Source organism: Podarcis liolepis, assembly GCF_965112155.1.
Source record: "Podarcis liolepis genome assembly, chromosome: 1".
Taxonomy (NCBI): Eukaryota; Metazoa; Chordata; class Lepidosauria; order Squamata; family Lacertidae; genus Podarcis; species Podarcis liolepis.
The window spans coordinates 56,530,152-56,555,318 of record NC_139554.1 but is presented as its reverse complement, the minus strand read 5'-3'; the positions used below and the strand labels follow the sequence as shown (position 1 = coordinate 56,555,318).

The following is a 25,167-nucleotide window of genomic DNA, read 5'->3' as shown; positions in this document are numbered from 1 at the left end:
ATTTCTGGAAGCTCAAAGTATGGTGTTGGCTCTCAGTTGTGGTTAGCACAAACCATGGTTTGCATTATGTCTGGACCCCTGCTGGAATCATGGAGGGGAGATAAGTACTGAGGTAAAATGTTATAAATGGAACACTGGGATTCAACCCTGAGGACAATCCATGTTTCAGATTTCTTTCACTCCATAATTCCATTGTGCAGGGAGACGTCACCCCTCCTCTGCTGCTTTTAGGAAAATTATTGCTTGGCATTTCAGCTGAACATGCAAACTATTGTCTGCACTTACTCTGCAAATCAGGATTAAACTCTAGTTTCTAATTGGGGTTTGCAGGAAGAGTGTAAACCATAATTTGTTAATTCAGATGAAACATAAATCAGTGGTGTACCTTAAACCAGGCTATTTACATCTGACACTAAATCATTTCAGTGGCCTTGTTTGACATAACACTAAACTATTATTACAGAAGCAGCTCAGCAAGTCTTGGGCTCACATCCTTCCCTGCCTCCCAAAATGATTGCAGTTTAGAATTATGTCTCAGCTAGACAAACTGGTTAACTTTAGCCATGGTTTACTAAACAGGTCTGCTTTAGTTTTTGTAATCAAAAATTTAATACCTCACTAATTAGATACCGTAAATAAATACAAACTAGAAGTAACAATTTTGTGGCATTCCAAATACAAACTGATAGTAATTTTGTGGCATTGTAAAAACAGCAGCAGCAGCAGCAAACTAACAGCTTTATTACTTGAGCCTTGGTGGGCAAAAGTTCACATTCTAACAGTTTTTCTTGAACAAGCGAGCCTGTAGATTTGATCACTTGAAGTACAATCCATTTTATTTGTGTAGTCTTCTAGTTAACGCTTAACACCTGTCACATTATAGCTATGGGGTTTGGTTTCCACCCAGTTCGATTTTAAGTAATTCTTGTATCTCCCAGTAAAATTGATGATTTTACTCTGGAGCTTGAGGGTATCAGTATGCAAGAAGACACAATGTTTTCACAAAATCACAGCCGCAGCTTTTGGACTGTGTACATAACATCATAAATAAGTTGCATTATTTTATGTGTTCGGCTTTGTTTTCTTATTGTTCTTTCAGCTAATTAGTGCCAATAAAAACTGCATTTACACAGCAAAATGTGAATGCTTTAAAACAGGAATTAAAAGCAGGAGTAGAATATTAATAAGGATCTGAGTTGGTAAAAGCTTTTCTGAGTGTTTCTGGGAGTAGCTGAATGTCTTTCAGGATTCAATTTGCAATTTTGGACTCTTAATGGTTCATTCTCTAGTTAAGAATCTTATAATGCATCTTACATTTATCATGGGGATACGTATTTTTAAAAGAAAATGTACCTCTTTTCTTATTGGAACCATTTATCAGTTATGGGACAAATGTGCTTTGAGCACTGTGCTTCACAACTTCTATACACTTACTTTTTATGGGTTTATGGCTTCAGACTGCAGCCCTGCAACAATTTCAGCTCAGCAGTGCTTAACCAGTTTTAAACTTCCATTTCAATTTGAAGAAGCATTTGCTTAACACAAAATGGAGAGTGGGATGTGTATGTGCATGCATAGATGAAAATATACCTAGCTAATAGGACTTACCTGATATATACATCATCATCTGTATATGAATATTGATTTGAGTCTTCTCATATTTGTGCTTATGAAGCAAAAACTGGGGGACGCCGGTGGCGCTGTGGGTTAAACCACAGAGACAGGGCTTGCCGATCAGAAGGTTGGTGGTTCGAATCCCTGTGATGGGGTGAGCTCCTGTTGCTTGGTCCCTGCTCCTGCCAACCTAGCAGTTCGAAAGCACATCAAAGTGCAAGTAGATAAATAGGTACTGCTCTGGCAGGAAGGTAAACGGCATTTACGTGCACGGCTCTAGTTCACCAGAAGCGGCTTAGTCATGCTGGCCACATGACCCGGAAGCTGTACACCGGCTCCCTCAACCAATAAATGAGATGAGCGCTGCAACTCCAGAGTTGGTCACAACTGGACCTACTGGTCAGGGGTCCCTTTACCTTTATCTTCCTTACAGATAGCTCAGAGTAGCATCTCATAGGACATCCAGTTGCCTCTGTAACCTGCTCTAACCACCAGCAGTGGTTATAGTGTCATATAGGACCTGAGAGATCTAGTCCCCACGTGACCTCATGGGGTGACCTTGGGCCAGTCACAGTCTGTCAACCTAACCTACCATACAGGGTTGTTCCAAGGATAAAATGGGGTGAGGAGAAAACTATCTACACCACATTGAGCTCCTTAGAGGATAAGTGGGATATAAATATAAAAAGAAATTAAATAAATAAAAAGAAATCAGATCCACATTTGGTTCCCTCACTGCTGGAGGTATGCTTCTGAATTCCAGTTGCTGGAAACCACAGGAGGGGGAAATACTTGTGGGCTGTCCACAGGCACCTGGTTGACGGGCTATATGGGCCACTGGCCTGATCTGGTGGGCGTTTTATGTGTTAGTTAAGTGCAGTTCATTGTGAACGTGTAGGTATTCAAAACCTTTTGGTTTTGAAACTCCTAAGAGATTGAGAAGCATTTAGGGTTTACTATTGTACTCTCTTGTGGTGTCTGAGCTATGTGTTCCTTCCTGTTTGTGTAAATGCTGCTCACAGGCTCTCTCACAGGTTGCCAATAAAAATGTTAGCAGTTGTGTTTGCTAAGAGAACAATTAGCCACAGATAGACTTAACAGGAAAAGTAAACTGCTGCATAGACAGAGAACATGCTAGACATTTCTTAGCCATGCTAGACATTTTCATATGAAAAGTTAGACAATTGAATGTCTTTATGTTAGTTCTTGCCACCTGCATGCTTGCATACATATGCTGAAATTCACTGCCCTGGTATTTAGTGATGGCCATTAGCTTAAATGGCTTTAAAACCGGGTTCATGGAGTATGTGTCTACTAAAAGCTGTTAATCAAAAGCTGTATGGAAATTTCAGAGAGAACTAGTGGGTGAGGGATGAAACCTTCAAGCTGTGCCTCTGAGCTTCCCAGTGCAATTTAATTATCCTCTGTGGGAAATAAGATTTTGGACTAGATACCTGATTCAGCAGGTCTGATCTTGTGTAAGAGCACTTATAAAGAAAAGGTTAAATTTGAATCTAGGGCCAAACCAAGTTAGTGAATAATGGGGTATCGATTTTAGTAGTTTCCATCTCTTACCATCTCATTCATAGCAAGGGACATGGAACAGTGTTCCTTCTGAGGCATGGTGCCAGATATAATGCGAGTAGCCTCCTAACTGCGGTGCAATCCTGCACTCCCACCCTATGCAATTTTAAACCTCTATCTTTCCTTTACTAGTATTAGCTATGGTACAGCTCTGTCTTCACCAGTGGCATTAAAAGTTGTTGAGGTTTCAGTGTTTTTTTTGTTTCTTATTTTCTTAGATAAAGCTGATGTGAAGTCCATTGCATGAATACAATTAATGTATATGTTTTTGTGATGTGAATAGCAGCCCCACAAAAGCTTTAGCTTCTAGGTTATGGGGGGCTAGGCAAAGAAGTTTAAACTCTTTCTCACTTTACTGTGATACAGCAAAAATAGGTTTCTCTGAATCTGCTGTTTGCAATCAAGAGAAGCTTCTCTGCAAAATGCCTGCCCTTTGCACTATAGCATGCATAGCAAGGATTTATGTAGAAGTGTCTTCCAGATCATTAGGCCCCAGCATTACTTAGCAATTAAGTTCTCCAAAGGGCACAAGTGAAGTTGCCAGTTTGCATCCTGGAGAATAAGTTTTACTTTTAATTCTCTTGTTGCCAGTGAAGTGGGATAGAGTGTAATATGTACAGCTGTATAGCTCCCTATAGGTTGCCTAATGCTGTTCACTTGTGTTAATATGAATGCAGGCTAAATATATGGCTACTGCCCAAGCACTGAAGTGATGCAGCCCAAACATCCTCACCCTCATTCTTATTGTATTATTAATGCTATGGTGTCAGCTACCCATAATGCTTGCTATGCAGATATTTTATTTCTCTGGTGTTTAATCAGAAATGTTTTTTCGGAGAGGAGGGGAGAGAGGCAGGGCAGATAAGTGACTTCCCTACCTATGGATGTCCTCTCTGAAGCCTTACTAATGCGTCTCCTGGGGCATATCTGTGTTGACGGCAGAGTTGGGCTGTCCATTTAGCCCCTCCTCTGCCATCAGGCCTTTTCCTCGAAAGCTGTGTGTTACGTACAGTTGTCTGCAGATAAATTCAAATGTGCAGAGCCCCTACACGAGAATAGGTACTCACATATTTTATTTTCTCTGCACGTAATCACACACAACTCATGAGTGTGGTGGAAATACCTGAGGTGGGGCTAAAAGAGTGGCTCTGCTTCACTGTCAATACAATGCCTGACAAAAGTAATGCATGAATAAAAAGTTGAGGGAGCAGTCATTATTATTATTATTATTATTATTATTATTATTATTATTATTATTAATATGTAGTATATTTCTCCCCTAGTGTTACTTGCTTGGCTTTGTCATAACTTTTTATCTGGATAACATGAAGCCCTTCTGTAAAATGTTTTCTTTAATGCTCATTAGTGTTGGAAACACTCTTTTTAGGCAACCACATGGAGCTAGTTTCTTACATAAGCAAGAAACCATGACTTGTCTATCTGTTTTGGCTTGGGTTGGACTTTATATTGATTTGATGCCAGCCACAGCTTCCACACAAACTTTATTTCCCAACTGGCACATGTTCCTTGTTTTCTCTCAGCCATTAAAGAGGACTTGTGAGCTTTGTATTTATTTTTGTCTCTGCCCAAGCAGAAGCAACAGCTGCTGTGGAGACACTGAAAACCCGAGGCTGGGGATTTCACCAACAATCTCCAACTGTGAAGCCTAACCATGTCTTGTTTGGTGGGATTAAACCAAGCACAGTCAGTTTTGGGATTAATTATTCTTATTTCTTTATTGGAAATTTTTATAAAGGAGAGGATATGAAAGCATGATGGTAGAGCACATTCAGAATGCATCTACGTAATTTGGTACAAAGAATCTCTGGGGCATGCAACCATCCCTGAGGTAAAATACGACAAGCATTTAGCACTTTTATAGAATCATAAAGTGATAGAATTGTAGAATTGGGAGGGACTGCAAGAGTCATCTAGTCCAACAATACAGGAATCTCAGCTAAAGCATCCATGACAGATGACCATCCAACCTCTGTTTAAAAACCTCCATGGAAGGAGAGTCCACAACCTCCTGAGGGAGAATCATAGAATCATAGAATCATAGAGTTGGAAGAGACCACAAGGGCCATCGAGTCCAACCCCCTGCCAAGCAGGAAACACCATCAGAGCACTCCTGACATATGGTTGTCAAGCCTCTGCTTAAAGACCTCCAAAGGAGGAGACTCCACCACACTCCTTGGCAGCAAATTCCACTGTCGAACAGCTCTTACTGTCAGGAAGTTCTTCCTAATGTTTAGGTGGAATCTTCTTTCTTGTAGCTTGGATCCATTGCTCCGTGTCCGCTTCTCTGGAGCAGCAGAAAACAACCTTTCTCCCTCCTCTATGTGACATCCTTTTATACATTTGAACATGGCTATCATATCACCCCTTAACCTCCTCTTCTCCAGGCTAAACATGCCCAGCTCCCTTAGCCGTTCCTCATAAGGCGTCGTTTCCAGGCCTTTGACCATTTTGGTTGCCCTCCTCTGGACACGTTCCAGTTTGTCAGTGTCCTTCTTGAATTGTGGTGCCCAGAACTGGACACAGTACTCCAGGTGAGGTCTGACCAGAGCAGAATACAGTGGCACTATTACTTCCCTTGATGTAGATGCTATACTCCTATTGATGCAGCCCAGAATTGCATTGGCTTTTTTAGCTGCCGCATCACACTGTTGGCTCATGTCAAGTTTGAATGTTCCACTGTTGAACAGCTCTAGCTGTCAGAAAGATTTTCCTGATGTTTAGTTGGAATCTCCTTTCTTGTGACTTCTCCTACTCTCCAGATCAGGAGAAAACAAGCTTATTAACTCTTCCATGTGACAGCCCTTAAGATATTTGAAGATGGCTATCTCCTCTCAAGTCTCCTCTTTTCCAGGCTAAACATACCCAGCTCCTTCAACTGTTCCTCATAAGGCTTCATTTCCAGACCCTTGATCATCTTGGTTGCCCTCCTCTGCACATGTTCCAGCTTGCACATGTTCCAGCTTGTCAACATCCTTCTTAAATGGTGGTGCCCAGAATTGCACACTGTATTCCAGGTGTAGTCTGACTAAAGCAGAATAGAGTGGTACTATTACTATAGTACTAACACTATACTTCTGTTGATGCAGCCTAAACTATTAGCTTTTTTGCTGCTGCATCACACTGTTGAGTCACTGTTCCACCAAGTCCCCAGATCCTTTTCACAGTAATCCAGGGGTCCCCCATCCTATATTTGTGCATCTGGTTCATCGTGCCTAAGTGCAGAACCTTACATTTGTCCCTATTGAAATTCATTTTATTAGCTTGTGCTAATAAATTCTGTGGCATTACCTACCGTATTTTTTGCTCTGTAGGAGGCACTTTTCCCCCTCCAAAAATGAAGGGGAAATGTGTGTGCGTCCTATGGAGCGAATGCAGGCTCCTTGGCTTCAGTGATAGCAACTTTCCCCCCCCTTTATTTTTTTTCCAATCCCCCCCCTTTATCCCCCCCCCTAAAAACTAGGTTCGCCTATGGTCCATTGCGCCCTATGGAGCGAAAAATATGGTACCTCTACAGTTTGTTGTCATCTGCAAATTTGATAAGCATCCCCTCAATTTCTTCATCCAAGTTGTTTATAAAGACGTTTTAAGATGCAATGTTTGAACTTTTAATGATCAATATGACAAAGGCAAAAGTAACATTGATTACAGTTTCTGTTCAGCACTGTGTTGCCTTTCATCTGATATGGAATGAAATCAGTACTGAAACAGTTAAGATTTATATCAGAATTTGGAAAATCTCAACTTTTTTCTTAACGAAAGACATGTTATTAAAAATATCTTTGTTTCTCACCATTCTGATTCTGAACTCTCTGAAGTTCTGCATTAAAAAAAATTACATGAGATTTTTCAGCTAACTACTTCATAAAAATTAAGGTTCAAGAAAAGCATTATACAATTTATTCAGCATTGAAAACCATGGGGGAACGGGATCCCAGAGCTCAATATGTCTACTTAGATACAGTCAGCTATCATAGTGTGCATACTGTTTACTGCAGCACGGTGGGGACCAAACACTTGCAGTTGTGCCAAAATAATTTTGTACTTTTCAACCATAATGATAAGATGGAAAATGGTGTTATTACTATGTAAAGCAAATGGTACATGAAAGCAGCTTGAAGTATTGGGAGGAGATGTTAAACATGTGTAGACATTAAAGATGTTGCTGAATTTCTTAAAGGAGATTGCCCAATCCTTGATTTACCCTTTCATCTTAAGAGATCTTTTCGTATTATTTGTGTATTCCATGGTATGTAAACTGCTTAAGAAATCAAAGGGTCAGCGATAGTTGCCTGAGTAACATGCAATTTCTGTACTGCTGATGCTACCTCTGCATGTTTTATGCTGGAATTCAAAGTGTTAAAACATATATGTCCCCATGAAATCAACAACTATAAACTAGAAATCGTATTTGCAGAACTTTCTTCAAAGTTAACACTGAGTCTCTTCTGAAACTGATGACAGTGGTTCACTTTGAAATAGGAAACGGCATACCTTAGTGAGCAAGACTTACTTTCTTTCCAATATCACAATCCTCTATGCTCATTAGCATGTATTTTGACTAACAGCAGTCTTGAGGGTTTCATTTAGTAATATCTTTAGGCCAAATCACTTAAGAGTTGCTTATCTAGAGATACTGGGGATTGGACCTGGGAAATCACATATAAATAAAGATCCAAGTTTGTTTATGCAACTATTCCTCCAATAATTCTTAGTTAACTAGGGTTAAAATAAAATGTCTCTGTCAAATACTGTACACACAGGTTACAAAACTTGGCAAATTCCATCAGTGTGGATGAACCAATTTTTACTCTTATCAGAATTTCAAACTGGAATTTAGAACTTTAGAAATAAACTAATTGTATGAATTGAAAAAAAAATGGCCCCTCTTTTGTACCACCCACTTCTTCTGTGTGAATAGTGGGGAGTGGAATAAAATATTGGGCAGGTGTGATGGAAAAGCTCCAGTCTGCAGTTCCAGTCATAAAATGGATTGGAGAGGGTACTTTGTAGACTGTGTAATCCTATACATATCTACTCAGTAGTAAATCCCATTGACTTCAGTGGGTATGTATGTATGTATGTATGTATAGAACTGCATCCTTAAGAATTGTAGCTTCTCCCAATGCAAATAAATCTTAGCCTATGAGATCTTTTCATATTGAGGTGAATGAATAGTGATTCCCTTTCCTTTGAATATATATATATATATATATATATATATATATATATATATATGTTTTCGTAGATTTTCACGGGTACAGGAATGCAGGTTTTGGTGTCCTCGGGTGTCTTCCCGTGTAAAAGTTGGGGTGTCTAGGCGACGTTTCGACGAGGTCTCACTCGTCATCTTCAGGCTGGTGCTTTCGGCTTCTTGTTACTGGAACAGAGCGGGATCTCAGTGTTTGAGTTCCTATAAATACTGTAGAGGGGTGTGGTGTATTGCCTCAAAAGTTCTGGGCAGAGGGGAAGTTCCCAGGCTAGTGTTCTTTTCTTCTTTTGTTCCTTAATTACTTGAGGGATATCTTGAGTGATTTCTTGAGTGATATTCTGAGTACCACTTAGGTGGGTCATTAGGTGTGGATTAGTTGCTAAAGCCTTCGTGTCTTGACCTCTTGAATTTGTGAAGAGTTTTTCTGGGAAGTACAGCCATCTTCCCAGAAAAACTCTTCACAAATTCAAGAGGTCAAGACACGAAGGCTTTAGCAACTAATCCACACCTAATGACCCACCTAAGTGGTACTCAGAATATCACTCAAGAAATCACTCAAGATATCCCTCAAGTAATTAAGGAACAAAAGAAGAAAAGAACACTAGCCTGGGAACTTCCCCTCTGCCCAGAACTTTTGAGGCAATACACCACACCCCTCTACAGTATTTATAGGAACTCAAACACTGAGATCCCGCTCTGTTCCAGTAACAAGAAGCCGAAAGCACCAGCCTGAAGATGACGAGTGAGACCTCGTCGAAACGTCGCCTAGACACCCCAACTTTTACACGGGAAGACACCCGAGGACACCAAAACCTGCATATATATATATATATATACTCAGTTATTCAGGTATTCTATCTCTAGCCCTAATCATGGATGGCTCCCTTGTAAGGCAGAGACCAAAACTAAGGCCAAACATGGTATTCTTTAAGGCCGGCACTGCTGTGCCATTCATGGAAGGGCCTTTGATTCAGTGGGTGTCTCTACTAATGGAAAAGGGGAGCCAGCAGTATTGCTTTAGATGTGAAAGCAGTTTCTGCATATGTAAACACTGTGCATTTTATCTTCTTGTTGCAGAAGGCCAACAGTTGCCTTGGAATAACTTCACAAATGAATGTAATATTCCTGGAAACTTCATGTGCAGTAATGGACGTTGCATCCCAGGAGCCTGGCAATGTGATGGGCTGCCAGACTGCTTTGACAAAAGTGATGAGAAGGAATGCCGTGAGTGTCCTCTACTTGATTGCTACCTTTCATATTTTGAATAGCAAGACTCAGCCATGTAAAAATCAAATGCATTTCAGGGATTAGTATTCAACTTGTGTTACCATATTTCTTATTGGTTTGTCTAACTGAAGTGACTGTTCACTTCTTGCTTGGTGGCAGTACAATTTATTGTAGGTTGACGAAGACAATACCTTTCTGAAGGGCACTGCGAATTTTATTGCTGGGCTGGTAATTAAAATCTGCGTTTTCTCTATCCAAATTTGTCATGAGCAGATGCAGTCTGTTTGAATATTTTCTGTGGCTTGAATTTGCCCCATGTTTCAGTTTAACTCGCATAATTTCTAAAATTCTGGAACAGGTTTACCATATTTTTCAGTTTGCATCTCCCCCTCCCGCTCACTTTCCTGGTTAGTGATGCGCAAAAGCAGATGATGCGCAAAAACCTGCAAAAAGTGATCTGGATGAAATAGTGTAATCACATGATTTCACAACAAAAACAGAAGAAATGTAGATCAGTACTTCCCTGTAAACAACATACAGTAATTCAAAATCTCCAAATGCAGAGAGCAATTCATTTATGCAGAATTTTACAATCATACATAAATAGTCTGGTAAGTATTAGCAAAGTTGTACATGTGACTTTCAGTCGTAATGCTTGCCTATGTGAACATCATTGTTCCCATAAATTCTGTGTATTGTTCTCCACAAGACTGCAATCCTCAGAATGTTCTCAACCCCCTCTTACACCAAAGGACGGGGCTTAGAGCCACTCATAGTCTCTGCTCTGAGGACCTAAGTTTATGACTCTTATAATTGGGTCCAAGTGAGAACAGCCTTCATTTCCACACTTCCTTCTTAGAAACACAGTAACAATTTTCACAATTTTTCTGTGTTATTTCTTTCTGTTCTGTCTTTGGTTTGTCTTCCACAGAGACTATAAACAGCATAGGAAATATTCAAAACTTGATTGACTTCTTTCTACTTTGATTGGGTCTTTTCTGTTTGTTTCAATTGAAAACATTTTAGTTTCAACCTCACTTCACCTCGGAACAGGAAAAGAGGTTAAAATAATCAGAATACTTTAGGGAGGAATTCAGTGTTGCACTAAAATGATCGTTCTGTCAGGGCAGTTGACAGAACTTCAGCTTGAACTTAGAATGCCTTTTCTGCTTTTTATTTGTCAAATAAATGCATGTGGTCTTTGGTTAAATCTTTGCAAAAGGAAACTAAGACGCAGCAAGCACCATGTGTCTTGCAAACACATTTTCTAAGTTCTATATTGGCTGTTTAGGCAAAAACATTCCATGGCACCAAAACCACTACTGTGATGTAATGTTTGTTGCCTAAAGTTGTGTGGCCCTGATCGCCTGACAACAAAGAATTAACATTAACAGCAAAGAGTGGATTGGATTTCCTTTTTGGCTTACAATTGTATCTTAAATTAGGTGTTCTGGGATTGTCATTATGGGACCTGGGATAATAATCTCTGGCCAAGTTTAGGTGTAATTCAACATTCTTTCCATCCACTGTATGCAAGACCAAATCTTATCCTTAAACCCAGTGGAATACATCTCTCTCTCTCTCTCTCTCTCTCTCTGTACTCAAAAAGAGTACTCAAATAAAAAAATAGTTTTAAAAAAGAGTTCTCAAATATATTTTTATTTTGCTTTTCATATAATTTTGTTTATCTCTTCTTTGCATGCCACCTACTGCCTTGAAAATAAGCAATTAATGAAGTGTTGCTGAACAGACTTCTTTTTTGCTTATGAATAAGTCAGTAATAGTCTGCCAGTGACCATAGACTCAATTCACAATATTCTTTTGTCACTGAGAATAAACTGGATCCACAAGGTTTTGGTAGTAATTAATATAGTATCTGCCAGTAAAATTTAAATAGCTGCAAAACCTCAGTTCATAAAATTCCTTTCGTCAGTTGGATTGGGTTAATGTCTTGGGATTTGTCAATTGATGTTTTTGGAGAACTATGATCCCCCCCCCCCCGCTTTTCTAGTTGTGTTAGATTATTAAAATATATTAGCTAGGCCATTTTTCTTTCACCCAAGCAGAGATAATCATCCTTTTTTTGTTTTGTTTTTCCTTACCTTTGTCTGCTAACTTAACTGGTCTCATGAATAAATTTAAAAATAATGCAAAGGAAAAGGAATCTGGGAAGCAGGTGATTCATTTCCTGTTATGCCCTATAGTTGACAGGTGAGGTACATGTAAACAGAAGAGACCGTGGTGATAGATTTTCAGTTTTAAATAACTCTGGAGGGCTGCAGACTTTCATTTTAATTTATTTTATACCCTGACTTTCTCATTACAAAATGATGGCGTAACTTGCCTTACAAAATGGAGAAAAATGGCAAGAGCTGAGTAAATAAAATCAATGGGAAGAAATCAATCCACTGTTAACATGCCAGAAAGCCCAGAAAATTCAAGATGTAAAACTAGTGTTGTGAAATTAAAAGAATGTTTAAGGTGTGTGCTCCAAGTGGGAAGAGCATAGCATACTTTGGGTGCTGCACGACAGCCCTGCTTTGTAACTCCCAGGATTTTATTTATCGAGTAGGGTGACTGGATCAGACTTTCCTGTGTAGATTGGCTGGAGGAAGATTTAGATAGCAAAAGGCACTGCTTCCATTACGTTGGGTCCCACTGTGTATGGATTTAAAGGTAATAATAACCAGCACCTTAAATTGTGCCTCAAAGCTAATTGGCAGGCAGTGTGATCAACTGCACTTGAGTCTTTTGCGCTTAACAACTTGCTCACCACTCAGGAAGACTGGGGAGCATCATCTCTAGTTCTGAGCAGTCTCTAAGGCTAGCCCCTTGCAGAGTTTTAGAGAAACTAATCCTCACACTTACAAATTATACATGATCGTTGCAAGGTTTCTGTTAGGTTGTGGGTGAACATATCAGGCGATACAGAGATTCTTTAAACAGCTCTTGTTTATTCACAGGCCAGAACAGAACTGAACTGAAGGGTTCAGTCAGCCTGCTTATATAGAGCTCCAGTACAGTGCAACTGTAACAATTTTCTAAAACTATCCAATCACTGAACATCACTTTCGATCCCTTATTTGCATAACTATCTACAGTATCCCCCTGCTGGCCCAGGGTGAGAACTTCAGTACATAACAGTTTCCATTTAACAATAAGGGTAGAATTGGCATATAAAATACAGAGGACATAAAATGGCCATGCTTCCATATTCTGTTTGCACTACCAGAGGCAGTATGCCTTGGAGCAACAGTTGCTAGGAATCACAAGTGGGGAAGAGTGGTGTTGCACTCAGGTCCTGCTTGTGGGCTTCCCAATGGTCACCTGTTTGGTCACTGTGAGACTAGGGGGCTATTGGCTTGATCCAGCAGGCCCTACTTAAGCCCTGCAAGACATCTCCTATGATGTAGAACAGCATGACTTTCCAGGACTATAAAGAGAAGGAAAATTTAGAACAAGCTTAAGGCAGATTCCCACTTCTCACATCAAATAAGACAGGTGGTCCAGTAGCATTTGATTGTAGCTTGTGCAGATTCTGAGACTGCAGTCGTGTTTATGATAGGAGTCGCTACAGTGCCCTATTCATTTGTTGCTAAAATCGTGCCCTTTAGGAAAGAATTTCTCCAAAATGCATTGGGCCTGGAATACAGTTCATTTTCAGCACCTGAACTATTTGCTGTCTCACTGACCCCCCCCCCGCCAAATCCCACAGTTTATCCTAAACCCAGATGATCAGATAGGATCTTGGCCTTTGTCTGAAATCTGACTACAGAGGATTAAGAAAATCCTCTTGAACAATTGAGGCTTAATGCCTAATGCATATACTGTCATCTTGCTCAAAAACTGAACTTTTGAGACTGACACACACATATATATATATATATATATATAGAGAGAGAGAGAGAGGTAGTAGTGGCACCCTCAGTTCCTGAAGAATAACATTAACATCAAGAAACTGGGGACATCTATCTCAGCATGATTTAACTAGGCAGTATTGGCAAGGGTCTTCTTAAACGAGCAATGCAAAGAAATAGAGGAAAACAATAGAATGGGAAAAACCAGAGATCTGTTCAAGAAAATTGGAGATATGAAAGGAAAATTTGTACAAAGATTACCACAATAAAGGACAAAAGTGGTAAGGACCTAACAGAAGCAGAAGACATCAAGAAGAGGTGGCAAGAATACACAGAGGAATTACACCAGAAAGATATGGATGTCTCTTACACTCCAGGTAGTGTGGTTGCTGACCTTGAGCCAGACATCCTAGAGAGTGAAGTCAAATGGGCCTTAGAAAGCACTTCTAATAACAAGGCCAGTGGAAGTGATGATATTCCAGCTGAACTATTTAAAATTTTAAAAGATGATGCTGTCAAGGTGCTGCACTCAATATGCCAGCAAATTTGGAAAACTCAGCAGTGGCCAGAGGATTGGAGAAGATCAGTCTACATCCCAATCCTAAAGAAGGGCAGTGCCAAAGAATGCTCCAACTACCGTACAATTACACTCATTTCACATGCTAGCAAGGTTATGCTTAAAATACTACAAGGCAGGCTTAAGCAGTATGTGGACCAAGAACTCCCAGAAGTGCAAGCTGGATTTAGAAGGGGCAGAGGAACCAGAGACCAAATTGCAAACATGCGCTGGATTATGGAGAAAGCTAGAGAGTTCCAGAAAGACATCTACTTCTGCTTCATTGACTATGCAAAAGCCTTTGACTGTGTCGACCACAGCAAACTATGGCAAGTTCTTAAAGAAATGGGAGTGCCTGATCACCTCATCTGTCTCCTGAGAAATCTCTATGTGGGACAAGAAGCTTCAGTTAGAACTGGATATGGAACAACTGATTGGTTCAAAATTGGGAAAGGAGTACGGCAAGGCTGTATATTGTCTCCCTGCTTATTTAACTTATATGCAGAATTCATCATGCGAAAGGCCGGGCTGGATGAATCCCAAGCCGGAATTAAGATCGCCGGAAGAAATATCAACAACCTCAGATATGCAGATGACACAACCTTGATGGCAGAAAGTGAGGAGGAATTAAAGAACCTTTTAATGAGGGTGAAAGAGGAGAGCGCAAAATATGGTCTGAAGCTCAACATCAAAAAAATGAAGATCATGGCCACTGGTCCCATCACCTCCTGGCAAATAGAAGGGGAAGAAATGGAGGCAGTGAGAGATTTTACCTTCTTGGGCTCCATGATCACTGCAGATGGTGACAGCAGCCACGAAATTAAAAGACGCCTGCTCCTTGGGAGAAAGGCGATTGCAAACCTAGACAGCATCTTAAAAAGCAGAGACATCACCTTGCCAACAAAGATCCGTATAGTGAAAGCCATGGTTTTTCCAGTAGTGATGTATGGAAGTGAGAGATGGACCATAAAGAAGGCTGATCACCGAAAAATTGATGCTTTTGAATTATGGTGCTGGAGGAGACTCTTGAGAGTCCCATGGACTGCAAGAAGATCAAACGCATCCATTCTTAAGGAAATTAGCCCTGAGTGCTCACTGGAAGGACAGATCATGAAGCTGAGGCTCCAATACTTTGGCCACCTCATGAGAGGAGAAGACTCCCTGGAAAAGACCCTGATGTTGGGAAAGATGGAGGGCACAAGGAGAAGGGGACGACAGAGGACGAGATGGTTGGACAGTGTTCTCGAAGCTACAAACATGAGTCTGACCAACTGCGGGAGGCAGTGGAAGACAGGAGTGCCTGGCGTGCTCTGGTCCATGGGGTCATGAAGAGTCGGACACGACTAAACGACTAAACAACAACAACAACAACAACATTGGCAAGGGTCAGGTGCACACACAGAGGTTGAATTGATCTAAACAATAGGACCAACTGATCTTCTCTGATGGTCTACACTCTGCAATGAAACTGAGTACAGTCGTACCTTGGATCCTGAACACCTTGCTACTCAAACAGTTTTGGCTCTCAAACTGTTCCAGTTTGTGAACTTTTTCTGGAACCTGAATGTCAGATGTGCCTTCTGCACCTTCCAGTTGAGTTCAGGAAGCTCTTGCAGCCAATCGGAAGCTGCGACTTGGTTGTTGAATGTTTTTGGAAGTTGACTTGCGTAACGGATTCTGTTTGACAACCAAGGTACGACTGTATTCAGTTCATAAGTTTCTTGTTTTAGCCAAAGGCCATGACAAACTTGTAGCAACAGTATAAATAAAATAATACATATATCCATAATATGAGCCACCATCCATGATACAAAGAGAGAGAAGTTACCAGAGAAACCAGCAAACACAAATCCAACTTGTTTATGAAACTGAGTAGGTTTTGCAACATTATATTTGCAACACTGTGGGATTCCCCTTCCCCAAAAAGAAACATTAAGATCTGTAATTAAAAATGTAACTAAGTATATGACAGATCAATGTTACTTTTTATAGAGAGCTACTAAAATGTATCTTTTCCAATTGCAATAATTGGGGCACTTCTTTCTGTACTTGTTCAACTTTTTCCCCAGCACTCCAGGGTGTATTCACATGTATCTCTTTAAGGCACTGCTAAATCCAATCTGGTATTAGCTCTTTATTAACCGGCTTAATTGAGTTAAGCTGATTCCCCACAATCTTTTGTCCCTTATGTCATTGACTGCTGGGAAGCTGCCCCTGGAAAAGCAGTGTGTAGTTTCCATTCCAAAAGGGGTAACTTACCCATGGATTTCTGTCTTGTATGTTTGGACGAATTGGTCCTTATAGTACAGCTACAGTGATTATAAATTTGCCTCTAGACAATTTGTTGTGTTGGTTATTATAGACTTAAACACCTCTTCTGATGAAAACTGCTGTGAATGTAACCAATAGAATTTTAGCATTTGAATAAAACGGGTGAGGAGCCTGTGACCCTCCAGATGAAATACTACAATTCTATTGAAGAATATCTGGGCCTGACCTGCAGAGCGGTGGGAGATCAGCTTGAGGCCTCAGCAGCCTGGAAGAGCAGTGGTATACAGGTCTAACAAAATTAATATATTTAGAATCACGTATACAGTTCTGTAGAGTTGGAAGAAGTTCAGAAATGACCCAGGGATTGGAGCTTCTTCCCTATGAGGAAAGGTTGTAACGTCTGGGACTTATTAGTTTAGAGAAAAGGCAGGTAAAAGTTGATTAGATGTTAGAAGTGTAATAAATTGTGCATCACATGGAGAAAGCGGATAGAGAATTCTCCCCCCCCCCCATAACTCTAGTACTTGTAGACATCCAATGAAACTGAATGTTGGAAGATTCAGGAAAGACAATAGAAAGTACTTGTTTCTATTGCACTATGTTGCACTATGTTACACCATAGTTACACTATGGAACTCACTCCTGCAGGAGGCAGTGATGCCCACCAACTTGGATGGCTTCAAAAGAGGATGAGATATATTCATGACAGGAGGGATAATGCTACCAGTGCCTACTAGCTGCAAGGGTTATCCTCTGCCTCCATGGTTTGAGGCAGTATGTTTCTGAATATCAGTTGTGGAAAACTTTAGGAGGTAAGAGTGCTGTTGTACTGAGGTTCTGCTTTTGTACTACTAATTGGCATCTGTTTGGTTACTGTGAGAACACAGGGCTAATTCTTGTGTATAAGTTACATTAGCTGTACTCTTCTAAGGCATGACACTTCTGAAGTCTTTGGGAGTATCAGGTTTATGGCAGAAAATGTTTGTCTGGGTCACAGAATCCTTACAACACCTATCCCCAAATCACATTATTTACACTAGAAATGTGAGTCCAGAAGCTATCATTCCTTGGTTCACAATTTGCAACTAGCGGGATTGGAATTGTAGAATGGAAGGAGTGGGCCAACATTACATAACTAAATTACTAAGTCCAAAAAGCTGAGTAAAATGGACAGTTAGTCAGTGGCCTGGTTTATACATCACACTAAGCCAAATCATAGCTTGGTACAAGCAGGTGGGTTGGGGAGACGGGATTGCAGCTGCTTTGCTTAGGTAAGTCATGGCTTGACTTAGCTTATTGTCCAAACTCAGACTTGTGATATCACTTTTTCCAGACTAACCACAAGCTATAAACATAGTTTGCCCTGCGTTTATGGCTGGTGGTTTGTACAGGACAGCTAAACCATGAGCCTGAGTTTGGATGACACACAAGCCATGCTGTACAGCACAGCAGCAGAACAACTGGGATGGAGCACTTTACATATTTGTGCCAAGCCATGATTTAGCTTAGTGTGCTGTGCAAACCAGGCCAATGTATGGCAAATCCTCATTAAGTGCTCCTGGGTGTGCCACTTCAGTAATCCGCTGTACAACCCTTCATTTCTCATTGTCCCAATGTTGGTTAGTTTGACATCTACTGTGTGCCCCTCTTGAAATAGAGAACCTCTTAAATTCCAGTAGCTGTTGAGGTGGCTGCTACTAGCCAACACAGTTGTGAAAAGTGTGTAGCCCTGGTGATTGGTTTTGCATTTTATGAAAGCTGCTTGTAGTAGGCGGAAAAGAATTGACCCTAGGTGGCTTTCTTCAATAGAAGCCAAGATTACTCCTGACACATGCAAAATCCCAAACAAAAGCCAGGATAAATTGAAGGAGCTGGAGGAGACTGTTAACGCTCTTGTTTCTGAAGTCAGTTCTGGTCCCAAGCACATTGACCAGGCATTAGTCTGCTTGTTCATGCTGCATCTGTCAGTCTGCAGTGAGAGGGACTGAGGAGAAGAGGACCAGTCTCCAGGTCTGACTGCTGATCACATACACAAAAATAAGAAAGTATGAAAAGAAGTGTTAGGGAAACTAATGTAAACCTGAGGGAGAGGATTATATTGTGAAATATATTTTGTTTCTCATTTTGCTAACAGTATCTCTGGAACAGCTGGGAGGTGTTTTCCCAGAGTCCCAGGCACACATCACATCGGTGTTTAATTGTGAATCTTGTCTTCGGCTTCACTGGGAGTAGGATCCTGATCATGCTGCCATAGTTAATTTCCCTTTGTGTTCTGTGTTTCATTCTTTACTCCCCCCACCCTTTCTTCATCAAATATAATCTTCTTCTGTCTAAAATAATCTAATAATATGTGAGCATTGAAAGTGGCTTTTGTCAGCTAATGAGCAACAGCTACTTAGAGAGTTGGTAGGTTGCTGCCTTTGTCAGCTAACGAGCAGCAGATGGTGCATTTTCAAAGTATGGCACATCATCCTAGCTTACTGCCTGACACGATAGGAGCCAAAATTAAAGCTGTACCAAATATCCAGACATTTCTGATTATAACCCCCCCCTCCACCACCACCTTGGGGGAGAAGAAACTTTTTTCTGCCAGTGCTGTGTGCTTTCAGAAATGTGTCTGTAAACCAACAGTGACACCCAGTGACCAGCCACGTTTATCTTTGCTATGCATGACCATTGCATTTAAAGGTTAGAATAGCTAAGCAGAAATGGACTGAATACTAATTTGGTGCTTAATTTTGTGGTGCTTTTAGTGTAAGAAGGAAGGAATTTGTGAATGCCTTCACTGCAATCTGTTCTTGGAATATGAAAATAGAGCAGACTTTATGGCATTGTAAGTGGTTTCTTAAATATTCAGATTAAAATGAATAGTTGCTGATTCACAATGCACCTGAAGACTGCTTTGTGGGAGGGGTGGGTGGCATGTGCACAATCTGTTGCTCTCAGATTCCAGGGTCTTCAGCCTGGACTACACATCCCTACTCTACTGTTGCTTCCTTCGGTCATGTGGTGATTCACCTATGGCAGCTTTGGGGAACTGGATCCTTCCAGCAGACTGGATCCTCATCTACACACATCTTACCATTCACCAAGTCTGACAGGTAGGGCAGCCTACCTGTCTTTTTTTTTTAATGATATTTTATTAAAGTTTCCAAATTATAACAAAACAAATGAAAAAAGAAAAAAGAAAAGAAAATAGAAACAGTTAAAAACACATTATTTTTCGTAACATATCTTCATACACTTATTTCCCCAGACCTCCTCATCCCTCCCTTTTTTGTATTCCAGTTCAATTTGTTAGTTCAGCAAATCCTTACCATCAAATTTTTACCCTATTCTAATCTTTCATTACATTACCTTACTCTATTCTCCTCATTGTCTTATAAAAGACCTTAACCTAAATTTTGTTTTTGATAACTTCTCTTAACTGTTATATTCTTTCCTAATCCCTTAAACTTTTATACCAGAGCCAAGCAATTTCATTTCATGCATCCTTCTAATATTCATCAATTATATAAAATTGTCCTAATAACAAAAGATAAAAGTCTTCATGCAACGTCCCTTCCCCCAGGTCCCGGGTTTGTCAGTCCATTTATCCCATTAAGCTGACACATTAACCTGGTGATCTTATATCCGAGGCTCTTAAATCCCTTCCATATCCCTTCCACTGTTTTTCTTCATGTTTTCTTTTCACACGTGTGGTCTCCAATTTAATAATGCTTTTACCTCCTTCCAACCAAAAGGTCCCTTTTCCACAGTCCAAACTGAGCTCCATGTAGTACTTAAATGCATGTTTCAAAGTCCCTCCAAACTTTGAGATCCCCATATCTCCAAGCCTCTCACAATCCACTACCACACTCAGAAAGTCCATATGTCCCTGTTCAGGGGGGTCAATCCAACCCCCCATTTCCAGTCCAGTCGAAACTTCATCTTTCCGAGTCTGATTTTTACGAAAGTCAATTGCCAATTCCAAAGGTTCATGTTCCTGCAGGGCCGCAACCTCCATCTGTGGCTCCATTTCTGACTCCCAAAGTTCAGCAGAATCTTCTTCTTTCCTCTGTTCTGACAAGGCACAGTCCTGGTATAATTCCTGGGTAAATTCCATACTTTTTTCTACTGCGTGTCCAAGATTTCCCACATTCTGCTTAAGATTTCCAACCAAATCAGTCATCAAATTCATTCCCTCATGAATTTCTTCCAGTAAAGCATTTGTTTTGAGAAAAGCGCATAACAACATTTCTGAGCACATTGTCCTTCAAGGTCACCACTCAATTCCCACGGGTTATACTGTAGCGGCTGGAAATTCCCTAGTTACAGTTTCACTATCCCCCCCTAGAGGGAAAGCTTCTGTTGCAAATTGCAAATCCAGCCCCAAAGTTTCTTTTACTTTTAGATACTTTGTCTATCGTTGTTATTTTTAAGTTGCAAAAAAAAAAAAAAAAGACAGTGGAATTCCAGTTTTTCCCCTTCTTTTAGCTATCTGTCAAACAGCTTCTATCCTGGTCAATGAGCTTCAAACGTCAATCCTGACACCCCGCTCCCTGGGTCAGGATGGTGGAAAATTACTTTATTTTAAACTTACTTCTGCAGGCAGCCTACCTGTCAATCACCTGACATCACAATGATGACCTGTGGTTCGAAATTAAACCATGCTGGCAAATATGGGGGTGCAGTGCTTCCCAAGAACCAACTGGTTTTTGGAGCTTGGGAACAGCAGCACAAGAAGCTTTACAAGCACAGCCAATCAGCCTGCAAAGCACCTCCTTCTGTCCAAGCACCACCTTTACCTATCCCATTTCTGGCATCATATATGGCTGTGATTTGTCTAAAATGGCCCGGCGGCCAAATGGCGAAACCTGGCAGGCCTAATTAGGCCCATAGACCAGAGGATCCTCATCCCTGACCTTTGAGCTTGCTACTCTGAAGGTACAAAAGGAGGCCTTGGCAAGCCACATGTAGTCTTTGTTTTGTTGTTGCTGCCTTAGGGGATACACTGAAAAAACCCAGAAAAGGGTCCTGTTAGAATACTCCCCATTAAGAAGTTACACCAATGATCCATCTAGCTCAGTGCAGCAAGGCAGTGCTGGGGTCTTTTACCCACACTACAGTAAACATATGAGGTTCTAGATTAAGAAACTGAGGTTCAGACCTTCAAGAGAGCATCCTGGAAATACTGCCTGTTTCAAATGCAGGGCTACCTAGACAGGCAAAGACAAGCAAAGACAAATGGGACAATTTCATATATCACAGGTCTACCAATGACTAATAGCTACATGGATTTTTCATGTTCGGAGGCATTATACCTCTAAAAATCAGTTGCTAAGGGATAAATAATGGAGGTAGACTATTGATCTCAAGTTATTTGGTGATCAGGTCTGTCTGGCCACTGTTAGAAATGAGATTTTGGATTCCATGGCCTGTTTGTCTGATCCAGCAGGGTTCTTCTTACCTTAGCCTTGTCTAGCTTTATCTGCTCTGTCAGTGGTTCACCATTGACTACAGTGGGGGTATTTCTCAGCACTGTGAACTGATTTCATAACTGCAAGCTATGAACCACAAATCTGGAATCGCTCACTACTTCCTGTCCAAAGAGCACCATTAGAGCTGATTACCATTTATTTCAAAGTGTTCAATAAAACCACATACTTTCATGTCTCTACACTTAGCACTTGAAAATTTGCTTCTTCTAAAAATGTTGGACAAATGTTCCCAAGAAGTAGGAAGAGAACTCTACTGAGTATAAAATTGCTTGCAGATCAACCAGGTTTTTTTTATCTAGCTCTCATGCCGTGACAATTAATAGTCTGGTTGAGCAAATTCCCATAGAAAGTGCTCCTTTTACTGACTTTCAAGTGCCCTCTGAGTTTATAGTATAATGCTTTCTTCACCTTTTGATTGTAGAACCACCAACCAGGCAACATCATGTAATGCTCTCATTGTCACTGTATACATTTGTAACAGGTTTTGCTGCCTAACAAATTCACAGAGAAAAAATATAAAGAAAATTGTACTAATTATATACACAATGTTATCTGAGAAGATGAATACAGTATTAAAGGTTTAGTCTGCAGCCAGGAGTTTTGATTGTTGTACTGTTAAAAGTACATCAATACCAATTTTAGCTCCAAATTCTGAATTCAAACAGAATAATTTATTCGTGAACTATTGATATAACTTTTTAAAGGGCACATTTACTGAAATGGCCACAAGTGAGTAGCTTTTAAATATATTTCATATTACAAAAACTTGCAGCTGCTTTTTAAAAACATTAAAGGAGATATGAAAGCACTTAAAATTAATACATTCTGCCACTTCTTGTCAAAAGGAAAGCCTGTTTTAAGCCTCAGTCCCTGTTACTGTAACAGACCAGAACCCAAACAGCTTCAATGATGTAAGCCTCATCTCCATATCCTGTACAAATGTTGACCTTGTAAAGAAGCAACTGGTATGGAATGAAAACCAACTAGCCCTAAGTAAAGTCTGGAGAAGCCCTTGTCATCTTTGCTGTCTGGACTTCAGATTTTAGAAGGAATTATTGCCCTGGGGAAACGGCTAAGATCACTAAGTTTCAGCTCTCATGATCAAAGTCTCTTTCCAAACACACACCATTTTTTATGCAAGCTGAATGTTCCCTTCCCTTCAGTGTACCTTCAGGACCTTTTTAAAACAGGAAGGGGAACATCAGTAGAGCTTGCTACCCCAAAGGAAGTGCCTTCTGCTGTCCTCCTGCCCATTTTCACTGGACTGGATATCCCAGTATTGCCTTGAACTGACACTTTCAGGAGGATTCTGAATAAGCTGAACATGTAGGGACACAGTCTAAATGGATTCAGTCTTCATCAAGCCAGGGACTATTAAGGCATAAAGCTTCCAATAATGAAAATGTTTTTGAAATCAACTGCATCATTAGAAACTTAAGGGCCGGAGCTTACATTCTACGAAGGATGACAGTAAGCTTTTGGTATCCTATTAAATATCGCCTATTGTTGGTTCCTTAAATGCTACTGTTAGAAAAGTCCCCCCACCCACCAAACTAACTAAACTGTACCTTAGTCATTCTCTGCTACTCAGGACTACACTGTGCCGTCCCCCAAAGGTTGTTGAATTCCTTAACTGGTACTTTTGTCAATCTCCTTTCTCTATAAAGCTAGTAGTAGTAAATCAGTTTACATAGAATCACAGAATTGTAGTGTTTGGAAGAGACCACAAGGGTCATCTAGTCCAACCCCCCCCCCCCCAATGCAGGAATCTTTTGCCCAAAGTGTGACTTGAACCCACAACCCTGAGATTAAGAGTCACATGCTCTACCTGCTGAGCTATCCCAGCTGCATATCTCAGGCAATATTTGGCTTAAAGCACCTCTTTAAAAAGAAACACTGAATAATATTAAACAACCACACTAGAAGAGAGTGAAACTGCAAAACGCTTTCTCTGATAGCTACTTATGATCTTGTTTGCAATTATTATGGTTGATTTTGCTTGGAATTATCCACACAGGAGTCAGAGGCTAATTAATCAATTTCATGTACAGAAACTCATGAAGGGCATTAAAGTAGCTCAGTCTACTCTTCTAGAAATGCTAACCTTGAGCACTCATTTACAGGTCTGGGTATTTTGTTAGGCAGAATAAGGATTTCACTTGCTAAGAAATGTGGCTTCTGTTGCAGTAGCAACATGTGAAAACACTGGGGATTGTCTAAAGCTGAGCCTTCCCTAAACAATTCAGCAGTAGCCTAGGAGTCAAAGATCAGCCAAATAACATCTGCAAAGAATGTTGTGGCCTTTTTATAGAGCAACAGAAGTTTGGCTACAATCTGCACACCTACATGGAAGGAAGCTTCATTGGAGCAGTGGGATTTACTTCTGAGTAAGCATGCTGTGGCTCATGCTGTTTTTATTATCCTGCTCTGTCTGAGCACAACATGAACACTCCCAATGTTGATGGCTGGAGAGGGTTAGGATGCAGCATTGGTGAGTTTCCCTTGGCCTCCACTGAATGCCATCACTAGGTGGGTAGAGGAGGTAGTGTCTGCAGGATGGAAGCCTTTGCCTGGTTGGACAGAAAGCTGCCACCCGAAGTAAGTTTCAAAATAGGATGTTTCCTAGGCAGGCTGTGGATTTGATGGATCCTGAGGCACCTAAAAAAAGAACACAGGCTGGTGCCACCCGGCAGGATTTAGACAGCGGCTGCTGATCTACTGTGCCAACCAACCCTTCCTGTCATTTTCCACTTGTCATAACTCTGTGCACAGTACATTGCCTGCAACACTCTACAGTGTGTTACCTTGTTTAAGATGGAAACTGTCTGCCATCTGCTCAACTTTAATAAGAACGATGTGCAGTTACAGCAGAAATGGCCATTTGCCAAAGCAAATTAGCAGCATTGGTCCAAGCAGAAGATGCTCTATTGTCACTTAATGGGATGGTCTATTAGAAGCTGGAGTGCATGGATTTCGTATTGGAATGCCAAGATTTAGAATGAGTTCTTCCTGTAGAAAGAATAAATGGATGAGATTCACTTGTAATAAAGATCTGGAGAAATCGCTGTAGCTCTGTTGGTTAGAGCTTGCGGCTGATAATTCTATGGTTGCAGGTTCAGTCCCCATATGAGACAGCTGCATATTTCTGCATTGCAGGGGGTTGGACTCTACAATTCTATGATGGCTCACTAGAGCAAGTTACGCATGTCATGCTGCTGCAAAGATCCTGCATTCAGCACATTGTGGTGACTTTATGATGGATAGGTTTGGTTTCTATGAATCCTTTCCCTTCCAGGCCATTGTAAGGATCTAGTGGTTTTAAAGCATTGTACAACATACTAATCTGCG

General features: G+C 40.6%; 1 protein-coding gene and 1 long non-coding RNA gene across 3 annotated transcripts in view; one reads left to right on the top strand and one right to left on the bottom strand.

Annotated features, from left to right (window-relative positions):
- Positions 1-25,167, bottom strand: part of LOC310689190 — a 606,488-nt gene that overhangs the window by 212,280 nt on the left and 369,041 nt on the right. The window lies entirely within an intron of this gene.
- The window catches only part of LDLRAD3 (low density lipoprotein receptor class A domain containing 3), a 123,819-nt gene that overhangs the window by 25,254 nt on the left and 73,398 nt on the right, over positions 1-25,167 (top strand). For both annotated transcript variants that reach the window (XR_014517058.1, XM_083465218.1), the window contains exon 2: positions 9,506-9,652. Coding sequence is in view for 1 of the 2 variants with exons in the window: in XM_083465218.1 (XP_083321344.1) it covers positions 9,506-9,652 (147 nt within the window). In the remaining variant the exon portion in view is untranslated. The remainder of the gene's footprint in view (positions 1-9,505; positions 9,653-25,167) is intronic.